Below are 13,486 nucleotides of genomic sequence, written 5' to 3' on the forward strand. Positions count from 1 at the left end.
CATTTTATCGATGAGGTAACTGAGGTATGGAGAAGTTATGTGATTGACCCCAAGTCACACAGCCCACAAGAGGAGGAACCAGGAACTGAACAACACAATAGGTTTGGTAGATGTGATTCTTTCCCTCAAGGAGCTTACAATCATATGGAGGATGCATGCAGCCAGGTCAGTTGGAAAGCGCCATGGGATAGTTCACTGTTTAAGATGCAGTGGCCTTGCTACAGGCTTTCCTAATTCCGATTCTAATATCAAACTCCTAACACTGGTCTTAATCTTAGAAGCAAACAGTGCAACCTGCATTGCGTTTAAACAGTTATATGGGAGGGTATGTGGGTTCAGGAGAAGATTATAGGAACTCCTTTTCTATCTGCAGTTGATCAGTTCCTGGCGCAGTCCTTCTTGGTCAATTATGTACTCATTTATTTTGAAATATAACATTTTCCAGAACTTGGTTTCATCTTAGCCTGGGTTAACTGTTGAATCAGCATGGGGAATCAAACCAAAAGAAAATGTTTGCAGTGATAATCAAATGTCTTTATTGTCTACATATTTCATTAGTTACATTCATATTGTAAAAATAATTGTCATCAGGTTTACTTTTCTATATAAGGACTGCTGATAGCAGCAAAGGGCTTTGATGATTGTTTCTTGAGAAAAGCTTTATTACTAATGTGGAAGAACTACCCATTCCACTGACCTGGCACAAACCTTCATTCAATCGTATTTACTGAATGCTTACTGTGTACAAAGCACTGTTCTAAGTGCTTATCCGGAACTTTCTATCCAGAAATCAGTGGGGTCTGATCAAAGAGCTCTGTCAGTGTCAGCTTCTCTGTTCAGCCATGTACTGGCCTTTCAAGAGCTAGATCTTAGGACTCTGTTTCTAATGCATGAAGGCATGTTCAATTCTCTGCTCTTGAGTTAGAAGGAAATGCATATCAACCTATGAAAAATCCATCTCTGGCAAAGCCTTCTTTTCTTTTTGGGTGGTATTTCGTTAGATGGATTTGTTCAGAATTTGGTAGAGAATTCATCTTCAACCTTTTTGTAATGGTTGGATTTACTGATGGTAGGTGGCACTTTTTCCTATGGGATGGTCTACAGCGCCATGAGTTTCTGCTAGTGGATCCATCACACAATGTAACCATTTTCTAATAAGTCAGTTATACGTGGACACTGTCCCAATATGCTCTTCATTTTTAAAATGCATTTATTGAAAGAGAGGATACACAGCATATGAAATCACAGGATTTTCATGAATTGAAGGCTAGCTTTAGAGATCTCTAAAATAATATTTACAGTTGTAAACATCACTTTTCATTACATTAGAATCAATCACAACTTTCACTACACAATATGTTTGTTTTGGTTTTGATATTGAAGCCATTTATCTGAACTACTTGTGTAGATCTCAAAAAATAGGAATTTCTGTTCATCATAGATCTCCTTCAAGAACTCTGAAAGAAAGGAAAGAAAGGACAGTTTTAGAGTGACAGATTATTACAGTTCCATAGAGTAGCTATCAAGCTGAAAGTATATGGCCCAAGATGACTAACTCATTTCTGGGCACCTGTCTACTACTTTACAGCCCTGGTACTCTCATAAAATAATAATAATATTTGTTAAGCACTTGCTATGTGTTAAGCACTTCTAAATACTGAGGCAGATTTGAGTTAATCAGGTAAGGCACAGGAAAGGGATCAGAAAGGGCTTTCTTGCTGACTTATCCTTAGTCATTTTTCCCTTACTGCTCAAACAGAACCCACACAGGATTCTCCTTTGAGGAAAGTTAGTCATGTTTATCTGTTGAGCTCAGTGTTTGGAATCATTTGCTAATATTGATAGAAACACTGCATTAAAAAGAAGAATTTGCTGCTTTTGGAAGCAGCATGGACCGGTGAAAAGAGCCAGGGCCGGGGTTCTGATCCTGCTTCTGTCACTGGCTTGTTGTGTGACCATGGACAAGTCACTTCATTTGTCTGTGCCTTAGGTACCTCATCTGTAAAATGGGGATTAAATAACTTTCCTCCCATCTCCTTATTCATTCATTCATTCAATCGTATTTATTGAGTGCTTACTGTGTGCAGAGCACTGTACTAAGTGCTTGGGAAGTACAAGTCGGTAACATATAGAGATTGTCCCTACCCAACAGTGGGCTCACAGTCTAGAAGGGGGAGACAGACCACAAAACAAAACATGGATACAGGTTTCAAAATCATCAGAACAAATAGAATTAAATTAATTAATCTACAAGTCTCATATGGGACAGGGTCTGTGTTTGATCTGATTCCATCTACCCCAGTGCTTGGCACATAACAAGTGATTAATAAATACTTTTATTATTTCTGTATCTCCCTTGATTCCAGGAGGAGTTATAATCAGATCTTTATGAAGAATATAAATCTTTACATCCAAGTATTTGTGAAAAACGACTATCGACAACAGTACCATTTGGAACCCTCCCATCAATTTAGATTCAATATGTGTTTCAGTTTGTACTTAGAAGACAACAATCACTAGGTGTTTGACCCGTTTTCACAAGTACAGTCTCTCGAGCTACCTCTCCAGAAAGAACTCTTGATCAGAGCAACCCTGCTTGAATTGCTTAGAGTTTAACCTTCTTTTCCAGGGTGTCAATTACCTCCATTTCAGTAATTCAAATGCTCATCCTCCTGATTTTAAGTTTAGAAAAGGATGAGTTTTTTCCATATTCTTGCATACACACACACCCTTGAAATAACAATTGAGAAGCAGTATGGTCTTGTGGTGAGAGCACAGGCCTGGAAGTCAGAAGGACCTGGGTTCTAATCCCACTCTGCCACTTGTCTGTTGTGTGACCTTGGGCAAGTTACTTCACTTCTCTGTGTCTCAGTTACCTCTTCTGTAAAATGGAGATTAAGACTGCGAGCCCCATGCTGGACTGGGACTGTGCTCAACCCAATTTGCCCAATATCCACCCCAGTGCTTAGCACAGTGCATGGCACATAGTAAGCGCTTAACAAATACCATTAGAAAAATGTCAGTAAACAGCCATCTACCGAGCTTCTTGCCATCCAAAAATGTGAAGTTCAGTGAACATAGAATGAGGCTCTGTGAATTACCCTAAAAGGATGTTGTATCTGATGGTCATAGGGACGCTCAGAGAGCTAAGCACTGCTCCCCCATCCTGAGCATGGGAGTGGCAATGTAATGCCTGATGACCCAACCAGAGAAGTGGCAGGCTTGTCTGACACAAACTTGGAGCATATAATTACCAATCAGATATGTTGGGAGGGATACAGCACACAATTTCCTCAAATCAATGGCAAGCCGAGGACTAGAAGAGCTTTGAACTTCATTTCAATAGGATAACTCAAAATCTACTAAGAGCTGTTTACTTTTCCAAGCATTAGAATTGTAATTAACTGTTCATTGCTGAGAAACCTGTATTTTTTTTTTGTTTTTTTCATATCTGCACTCTCGGGATTTATTTCATTTCAGTTACTTAGGAGAAATTCAGTTAAAAATGGACTGTAAATATTTAATTAATAGAAAAGCCATCAGCATGGTTCAGCAGGGTAGCATGCCAAGAGCAGTCAGGTCATGCTAAATTGTGTTTAAGTGGGGAAGAAATGTTGCTGGATTTTTGCAAAAGGTGGTGCCACGATCAAGCACAGTACATTAAAGCCCTGAGGACTATCTCCCAAAGGGGATTGGTTGATGGAGATGCTGTACCCTCTAGACTTTAAGCTCGTTGTGGGCAGGGAATGAGCCTGTTAAAATGTTATATTGTGCTCTCCCAAGCACTTAGTACAGTGTTCCACACAGAGTAAGCGCCCCTTAAATATGATTGACAGTGACTGACTGGATGGGCACACAGTGTGTGCCCTTTACAGTGATTCTATGGAGTGAACATGCCAGCTCTTTTACCCTCCATGGGACGCCAGAGAGATCCAAGTATAAACGTTTCTCTACGTAGTTGCAGAAGGTTGGATCTCCTTCTGATATTGCCTAAGTGGCAGTGGAGAACAGGGCCCTTTAAATTCATTCTCTGAAACAAGGAATTAACTGATTTGAATGAGACTATTGTGTTTCATTCTTCAAATCAGCAGACTTTACGGCAACGTCAGCCATGAGCACTACCCAGAATGTCAAATCATTCAATTAGTGGCATTTAGCGAGCACTGAATGCATGCAGAGCACTGTGCTAAGTGCTTGGGGGAGTAGGTCAGATCAGGATTAATTAAGGCGCTATTACGTTAATCCCATTTAGCTGGCTATTATCATGAACCTCTTCCAAATGGAACTAGAAAATGTGTTGTGATAAATGGTCGGGTCACTTGACATCATCTCCTGTTCTTGAGTGTACACATCTCCTATAATATTCCCTCTGAGTTTCTTGGCCGTGAAGCAGTTGCTGTCTTAATTGTCGCATTGGACCTACCACTAGGAAGTGATGCAGCAGCTCTGCTATAAGCGCATCTTCGTCATTTTCGGAGAGGTTGGGGTCATTCATCTCTGAATCTTCCGGTGGGTTGGCAGAGTCTTCCTCACTGTTGCAGACCAGAGAAGAAAAGAAGTTCATTACTTGAAGGGTAAACGTGCCAGCTTTCTGTTTCATCGCATTGTATTTGACAATGGTTTAGACAAAGCCCTAAGTATTGCTCGTGGTACCAAAGAGGCACGTTGTAAGGGATCCAATGGACATATCTGAAAATGGGAACAATCATCTTGAAAGCTGTGCATTTGCCGGAAGCTCTCATTTTCTAGCTTCACAAAGAGATTCGCAGAGTCAAAGGGCTACAACAGTGATCCCAGCTGCCATCTGGTCCATCACCCCAGCTTGAAGCCAGAAACATGCTACTAGTGCAGACCTATGGAGCAACCTCCTCCTCTTGCTACTGCTCCTAATATTACAATAACCAATGTAGCAAAAGTCTACAGGAAGTCTAACTAGACACTCTGCAGTGTTAGAAACTGAGTTGGAAGTTGTTGTGGAAACCCTCTGATCTTTTCTATTTTTTCTACCTTTACCTTCTCTTTCCAGCCAAAACAGAATTTAAATATTTCTTCACAGCCATTTGTTTCCGAAAGCGGGTGTAGTTGTCAGTGAAGACCGCATCAGAGTGGCGTTTAGCTTGTCCATGTTCTTCGGGAAGGTTATTGCTAAGAAACACAGGGAAGGGAAACACAATCTGAATTCTACAGAACTGCTAAATATGCAGGGGTGTTCTAATAGGTAATGAGGCAAGAGCAATAGAATTTAATTTTATGGCATTTGCTGAATTAAAGCAGCGTAGCGCAGTGGAAAGAGCACAGGCTTTGGAGTCAGAGGTCATAGGTTCAAATCCGGCTCTGCCAATTGTCAGCTGTGTGACTTCGGGCAAGTCACTTAACTTCTCTGGGCCTCAGTTCCCTCATCTGTAAAATGGGGATTAAGACTGTGAGCCCCCCGTGGGACAACCTGATCACCTTGTAACCTCCTCAGCGCTTAGAACAGTGCTTTGCACATAGTAAGTGCTTAATAAATGCCATCATTATTATTATTATGAGTGCAATCCCTAATGTGAAAACTATGATAAAGGAAGCAAACACTTTAGTAAGTGAAGTGAGTGTTTCAATATTCCTTGTTTCAGATTTGAACCTTTGTATCCAGGAGGCATGACCAACCCATTTTCCCAGGAATAGTTGAGACAAAATATCCCCTCTACCCCCTGCCTAGATTCTTCTAGGAACTAGTGGCCATGAGAGTGGACCACAGAGAAGCATGTGGTGTCACTTCCACAACCCACCTTGAAAACTGAATTAATAGGGTCACATGGCAGTCACAGAATGAATGGAGAATTTCTGGTTAGACCCTCCACTGACTCTTCCTGTTTCTTCTCTGTCTGGCAACTTCTGGAGATGCACAGTTGGGTGATGCTTAGGCATCTAGATATGCTGCAATCTCCTCAGGGGGAAAATCATCATCTTCTTGTCATCATCATCAATGGTTTTACTGAGCACTGTACAAAGCACTTGGGAGAGCAGCATTCAACAGTGCTGGTGGACATGTTCCCTGCCCATAATGAGTTTACAGTTTAGAGGATTTTTACATTGGCTTCCCCATCAGCCAGCGTCCTTTGAAAAGCTCTCACATTTCACTAAAGTGAAAGGTTCCAAAGAGAGCAGTTTTACAAACACAATGTTCATTAGAAATCACTGGCTAGTTTTGACCCTGAAGTCATGATGGACTTCACAGACAGAAAGGAAACAATCTCTGAGATCTATCTACCATACAGCAAACTGCTGTTTCAGCTAGGAATAAACCAGAGGGTATTAGCCTGTGTCTTCATTCCAGATTCATTTGAGACAGTCAGGTCCACCTGATAAAAATGTGATTGAAATTTTTGATCACCAGAGAGGGGAGTTTGGTAATTCATAGGTTTATCTAGAAGTAGCATGGTGTATTGGATAGAACACAGCCCTGGGAGACAGAAGGTCATGGATTCTAGTACCAGCTCCACCACTTGTCTGCTGTTTAACCCTGAGCAAATCACTTCACTTATCTCTGCCTCAGTTACCTCATCTGTAAAATGGGGATTGAGACTGTGAGCCCCGCATGGAACAGGGATTATATACAACCTAATTTGCTTGTATCCACTGCAGTGCTTAGTACAGAGTCTTGCACATAGTGAGTACTTAACAAATGCCATAATAATTATTATTATTGAGCTGTTAAGCTAAATGATTTCCCTTTGTATGTACCACAGATTTGGCTTTGAATGGGCCATGTTTAAGTGATATAAATTGAAGACAAAGTCTATTGGTCTCTGAATTGTGTCAGCCCCAAGTAGAGCTGTAAAATCCTAAATTGTTCTTGTGAAGACCTGGTGCAGTTATTTTCTTGGTGCACTAATTGACCGGTACATGTTCTAGGGTTTTGGGTTTTTTTATGGTATTTATTAAGCACTTACTATGTGCCAAGCACTTTTCTAAGCACAGGGGTAGATGCAAGATAATCAGATTGGACACAGTCCATGTCCCACATGGGGCTCACAGTCCTAATCCCCATTTTAAAGTGAGGTAACTGAGGCACAGAGAAGTGAGATGAGTTGCCCAAGATTCACACAGCAGACTAGTGGCAGAGCTGGGATTAGAACCCAGGTCCTTCTGACTCCCACGCCTGTGCTTTCACCACCAGGCCATGCTGCTTCTCTAGGTTTGGGGAATTACCTTAATGCCTCCAGGAGTTGATGTGGATTTGGGTAGAGAGAGCTGGTGGGTAATGGCAGGGTCCTGGGGGTAGGCTCTGAGTCCCTTAATGATATTCTGAATAATAATTATGGTATTGATTAAGCACTTATTATGTTCCAAGCACTGTTCTAAGTTCTGGCATAGACGCAGAGTAATCAGATTGTCCCATGTGGGGCTCACACTTTTAATCCACATTTGATAGATGAGGTAACTGAGGCATAGAGAAGTTAAGTGAGTTTTCCAAGGACACACAGCAGACAAGTGGTGGAGCCAGGATTAGAACCCATATCCTCTGACTCCCAAGCCCTTGCTCTTTCCACTAAGCCATGCTGCTTTGTGGCCCTTAAAATGTAGCTCTTTCCCTAGAGCGTAAACTCATCCCTAGACCAAAAGCTTGCTGTGGGCAGTGAACAGGTCTACGAACACTGTTATATTGGACTCTCCCAAGCTTTTCAGTACAGTGCTCTGCACACACTAAGCAATCAATATATACCATTGATATTGTTGACCAACTCTTGCATCGTACTCTCTCAAATGCTTAGTACAGTGCTCTGCACACAGTAAGTGCCTAGTAAATACCACTGCTTGCTTGAATTATCCAGGTATCATACATATGCTCAGGCATAGCTTAATGCTATCAATTTTGGATTTGTAAAAGGGCTTTATCTTTTCACAATTAATCATATCCACACAGCTCACCCAGTGATTGGTGACATTCAAAAATAACTTAATTACTAGACCATGTAGATCTAGTTAATGAAAATGAAAACTATATTTACCTTACTCTTTTCCCAATAAGGGATTCCAGATACTTTTTTGCTGAAAGCTGACCTAAGAGTCTGCTAAAGCCACTGGTGAAAAGTCCATCAGCATGCCTGGTGTTTCTAAAAAATATTTCATGAAAAAAATATAGAGATTATTGCAACTGATTAAAAATTCAAAAATTTATTTGTTTGAAATGATGGACTCATAACTCCTTTACATATCATTTTGCTGTTTTTTCACTAGAGCAAAAATTCATTTCACTTAAGGTCTGGAAAAAAAATTACCTCTTTTTAATTATTCAAACATATGCCATTCTTCCATATATATTCCATTAATCTCCCCCACTAGACTGTAAACTCATTATGGGTAAGGAACATGTCTGCTAATTCTGTTGTATTGTACCCTCCCAAGCACTTAGGACAGTGCTCTGCACATAGTAAGCACTCAATAAATATGATTAATTGATTGGCAGTTGTTGATAATGGTCATTTTCAAAAGTAGAAATCCTTTTTCAATGTGGCAATTAGTCATTGATATTTTAGCATTTCCTACTTGGAAAACATATAAAAGAACTCACCTGTCCATCATTCTGGATGCATCGATATAGGATTTGTCATTTTCTGGTAATGAGCTTTGTAAAATGTCAGTGTCAGACTTTAAAGAATCTTGAGTTTGATCAGGCTCATTTGCCACATCAAATGGCAATGTGTGGCCAAGCCTGTAGGAGGACAAAATGCTTTAAGAGTATTGGCAAGTCCGGTTTGGCAAAAATATAATTCCTTCACTCTTCTTGAGATTCATAACTATGTGAGGCAGTATGCAAAACAAGGATTCTCCAGTGTTTTATAAATATGACACTACTCTAAATGTACGTGCTGAGAAATAGACTTTTGAGAAAGGTGTTTATAAGCCAGTTGGCCTTTTTAATGCACTTTTTCTCAGATAGAGACTAGATGCTTTGTGGTTTATAATGCAAATATCACAGAAATTATGAGAATGGAAACCAAGCTGCTAATCTCGTCATGTTTGGATTTAAAAAACCCTAAGAAATCTAATCTTATTTTGGGAAGAAGTGAGTAACAATCTTCACTTGGAAGTAAAACATCTCTAGTACGAAGTCATTTTTCTCTTCAGGTAAACTTTTTAGCTACCAGGAAGATATTTTAGTTCTGTAAGGAGAGCATTTGCTTCCACAAAAAACATATTTTACTCATTTTACTCAAAATCAATTATAAGATGAGTCAGTGACATTCTTTTTTCATCTGTATATGTACTAAATACTAATAGATTTATCATGGAATTAGGACTGTGAATATGTTAGATATACATATTTACATTTATATAAATATCATCCCATTAATAGATATAAATTAATGAATTAAATTTTATTCTTATACATTCCACAAATAAACTATCAGCCTGCATTGGGACATTAGTTACTGAAATAAATGAAATATATTTAAAGTATTTTGTACACAAAAGTCATTTTAGTAGCCATTCCATTTAGTGGAAATCATGGAATTTGTTACTCTTGGATTACTCAGTGTTAGCTTTCCTACTTTGTTATACAATAACTGTCCCTTAAATACATGATTGTGAACATGTATTTAATATATATACTATACTATTTTGGCCCTTCCCTATTCACACCACACACACACACACACACACACACACCCCTATAAATCTACGTATTCATTTCTGAAATTAACATACCGCACTTTTCATGTAATTGTATGCTCAGGCTTTTTATCTGATTTCACCCATTAAAGTATAAAGTCTTCATGACTTCTTAATTTTGTAAATCTCCTCAGCACCTTATACAGTGCTTTGTCTGAAGTAGGAGTACTAGATAAGCAGTAAATGATATCATATACCATCTTACATATCCATTTTCTAAGAATGAGTTAAGAAGCCAGTAGGTGAAGTCAGGCTATGTGGGATAGATTAATCTGTTTAAAATAAATGCCGAAGAATAGATTTTCTGAAAGGATATATTTTCTTTTTTTCTTTTCAAATGAAATTATTTAAGGTAAGTATGAATAGTTCATTTTATGTGTTTGATCTTCCTTTAATCTAGGCAATTCAAAGACTTTAAAACTTATTACCATTAAAATAGGAAAAACTGAAACAAATATAACAGTACTAATCTGAAGTATGAAAGTTCTTCTGAACATTAAATTTAGTTTCTCACACGTTTTTGACTACTCAAATATCTGTTTCATGAAATGCATTTTTAAACAACCCCTTTTCATTCCATGACATTCCTCAGAGAAAGTATCTGGAATGAAAATGGTATTATATCCTACAACATTAACCCCTAATCAAGTTTCTTTTCCTCTGGTTTTCTCAAGAAAGTGGAAAACACCCTCTCTGTTTCCCTCACCCCCCCCCAATCCTTACTGAGCTACTGAATATTATACTCAATTGTGATTTACAAAATGGGTGTTAGCATAGTGGTTCTGTTGCTTTTGAACTCTCAGAAATGTTCTGTTCTATGACAATTAGCTGCACCCTTTCATCCTACCAACCATCTCCTGATGTGTTACTGGATAAAAGAATTTGAATAACTTAACACAGACCACCACCCCTACTGCAAAAACAGTGCAAGCATATTTCATACTGGTAATAGGACATATCTTCCTGCTTTTAATGTTTGGTACTTGAGTAATAATCAACCAAATGACAAGTTACACTACTGTCTCTGCTTAAAGTGTACAAGTGACTTTCTCAAAAAAAAAAAAAAAACAAAACAAACTCACCCTCATGGATGCAGGCTCATCATTGCATTGTGGTCTTTGAAATAAAGAACAACTCCTAGCTAATTGGGTCTCACCAAAGAGGGCCTAATCTGACAATATTTTAAAGTCCTTCATTACTGCTCTATTTCAGTTCTGATTAAGGTCCTAGAGAAGAGGGGTTTGAAATGTAAAACCTTCTCTAGTCCCAAATTTTATAAAATCTAATTTATGCAAAAGTTTTAATTAGATCAACTTCAAGCCCTGGAAATGAATCTAGGTAACAAATGTAATTAAATAATAATAGTAATAATGATAATAATAATAAAAATGGTATTTGTTAAGCACTTACTATGTACTAAGCACTGGAGTGGGTGCAAGATAATCTGACCGGACACAGTCCCTGTCCCACATGGGGCTCACAGTCTATAGTATTATCCAATACCCTCCCTATATCTATTTTCAAATTGTATTCCAGCACTGGTGTCATAGTAGCATAGACTGCTACCAATGTCAGAATACAATTTGGAATAGATGTAGGGAGGGTATCGAATGGAAAGTTATGTTGAAGAAATTGCAAAATGCCAATTATTTGGCAAAATAAAACTTAACTCTTTTTATTTACAGCTGATATGATAGGGAAGTTCCCCCTTCCCAAGACAGAAGAGAATTTACCTCATAGCAGAATATGTTCCCAGGAGAGGCAATGCCAAGGCTTGTGAGTAAAGAACCCCCAACAGGGTCAGGGTCATCAGGAGCTGGAAGCTGCCTCTGTGTTCCATCTCTCTGGACCTAAAGTTGTGAAGAAGAGGCAAATGAAAATAATTTCTGAAGCCAAAAGCACAGCCTAGATTAGACATCTTCTTTCATACTTTCAAATAGAACAAGTAGCCTCTGGACAGAACAAGTGATTTATAACTGTTCGGTTTTAAAGCTGCAATTGGCTAGCAAGCTGAATTCTAAAAATGTTGTCTTCTTTAGACAAATCATTGTATAAAACTTAGGATCCTTTCTAGCAGATGAGTATACAGCCCACATAAATTGAAAAGTGGAATTTTACCATGTCTGACATAAACCAAAATGTTACTATATAATCAAATATTTTGCAAGGCATTGCTTTCAAGCTACGGCAAGTGGTATTATAATGAAAAATGGATGTTTTATGCACTTTTCTGAAAAATATCAATTTTACTGATTTAAAAGAAAAGTATTAAAACTTAGACTTTCTTTATCAAAAGCAATCCTGCCATTTCATTTCAAACTAGATTTAGATATAGATATTTATTTTATTTTTAATGGGTTGTATTCATGAATGAAAACATGTACATTTATGTAAAACTTTCTAAAGGGAAAATGGGTTTCTCCTCTATTCCACAAAGTTTTTTTTTAAGAAATCTGCAAGTAAATAAGGAAAATGCATATTGGTTTGTTTTGGTGAATCAACAAACCAATGTACAAAATGGAAAAGGGAATTTCTAGATTAAAGAAGACAAATTGAAAACTTTCAGAGCCAAAAAATGAGAATTCCTATCTCATAAGTAGAAAATCGGCATTCACACATGCGACACACAGTTATATGCATTTGTAATCAGTGGGAAAAGAAAGGACATCTAGTAGCAGGCACCCAGAACTATCTGTACATTAGAAGGATTATGGAAAAGAATATTAATACCAGCAGAAACACACATCTCTGTACCTCATTCTCAAGCAAACCCAGAGCAACTTAGTTTAATCATCTAGCTGTCCGAAAAAAGATACAAAGACACTGCTTGCCAGAGAGAGGGAATTTATCATAGTCGGTGAAAAGTTACTGGGAAAGGAAAAAGACACGTAGAGTTTCGACTCACCCTGCCAAGAAATGTTCTTTTCGTTGCAAAGCGGTTGAGCTGCTCCTAGCGATTGAGGAGGGTATGGAGGATGCCTCTAGCTGTCCTAGGAACTGGATTCCTGTGTAGTCACAAAGGACTACACTTGTTCTCTGTCCTTGGTGCTAACTCAGTTCTTGGAGGTTGGTTACCGTGATTGCTACGGCTTCTCCCTCTGGAGCTGACTCCTTCCCTCTCCTTCAGTATACTCTGACCAGCTCTTCAAACTGGCTCATTTTATAGGGCTAATGCATAGGACCAAGTTTATGGGCCAAAAAAAGCAATCACGTTGCTATCTGTTTGAGACGTCATAGTAGTACTCCCACAGGGATGAATGAAAGACTTCATTGCCTCGTCATGTGGAAGTACCTATGTAATCCTCGAGGAGATGCAATGTTTGTATTATTGTTGATTTATATTAACTTACGATGAGTAATTTCAAGGTCCAAGGAATACAGGGCCAAATTGGACTTCCTTAAAAAGCCAGCGATCCTGCACTTTACGGGAAGTGTTTCATTCTTCAGTTGAATGGGAATGAAATAATAGAATGGTTACTATGCTGACTTCCCTAGTTGTCCAGAACTCATTCTCAGTAGAGCTTTTATCTAAAATTCTCTCCTAGGAATTGGAAGTAGAATATCTCTATGAATAAAAGTAGCTGTGCCATTTTCAGGTCAGGCAGAATGTTTGCATGTATATTGGCATATATAAATGTGTGGAAATGATATTTACAAACGTATATAATTCTCTAACTTTCTAAGTCCAAGAAAAACAAGAATTTGGTCATTTTTTTCCACTTGATTTAAGTCCTGTTTTTATCTTTAAAGCTTCTTAGACTGAATTTTCCTACTGTCTAGTTATATCTCTTTTGTTCACTATTTCATCTCCAAATCCCCAGGAATG

General features: G+C 38.4%; 1 protein-coding gene across 1 annotated transcript; it reads right to left on the minus strand.

Annotated features, from left to right (window-relative positions):
* Positions 1–1,374: 1,374 nt before the first annotated feature.
* On the minus strand, positions 1,375–12,734 carry LOC119921108 (vasoactive intestinal peptide). The gene is made up of 7 exons (XM_038741470.1): positions 12,566–12,734; positions 11,394–11,510; positions 8,558–8,698; positions 7,995–8,099; positions 5,014–5,145; positions 4,424–4,532; positions 1,375–1,457 (listed from the first exon to the last, which is right to left on the minus strand). Exons 2-7 carry the CDS (start codon positions 11,498–11,500, stop codon positions 1,449–1,451), a joined length of 603 nt encoding a protein of 200 aa, XP_038597398.1. The 5' UTR covers positions 11,501–11,510; positions 12,566–12,734; the 3' UTR covers positions 1,375–1,448.
* Positions 12,735–13,486: the final 752 nt, after the last annotated feature.

The sequence above is a fragment of the Tachyglossus aculeatus genome, chromosome 2 (assembly GCF_015852505.1).
Source record: "Tachyglossus aculeatus isolate mTacAcu1 chromosome 2, mTacAcu1.pri, whole genome shotgun sequence".
NCBI lineage: Eukaryota > Metazoa > Chordata > Mammalia > Monotremata > Tachyglossidae > Tachyglossus > Tachyglossus aculeatus.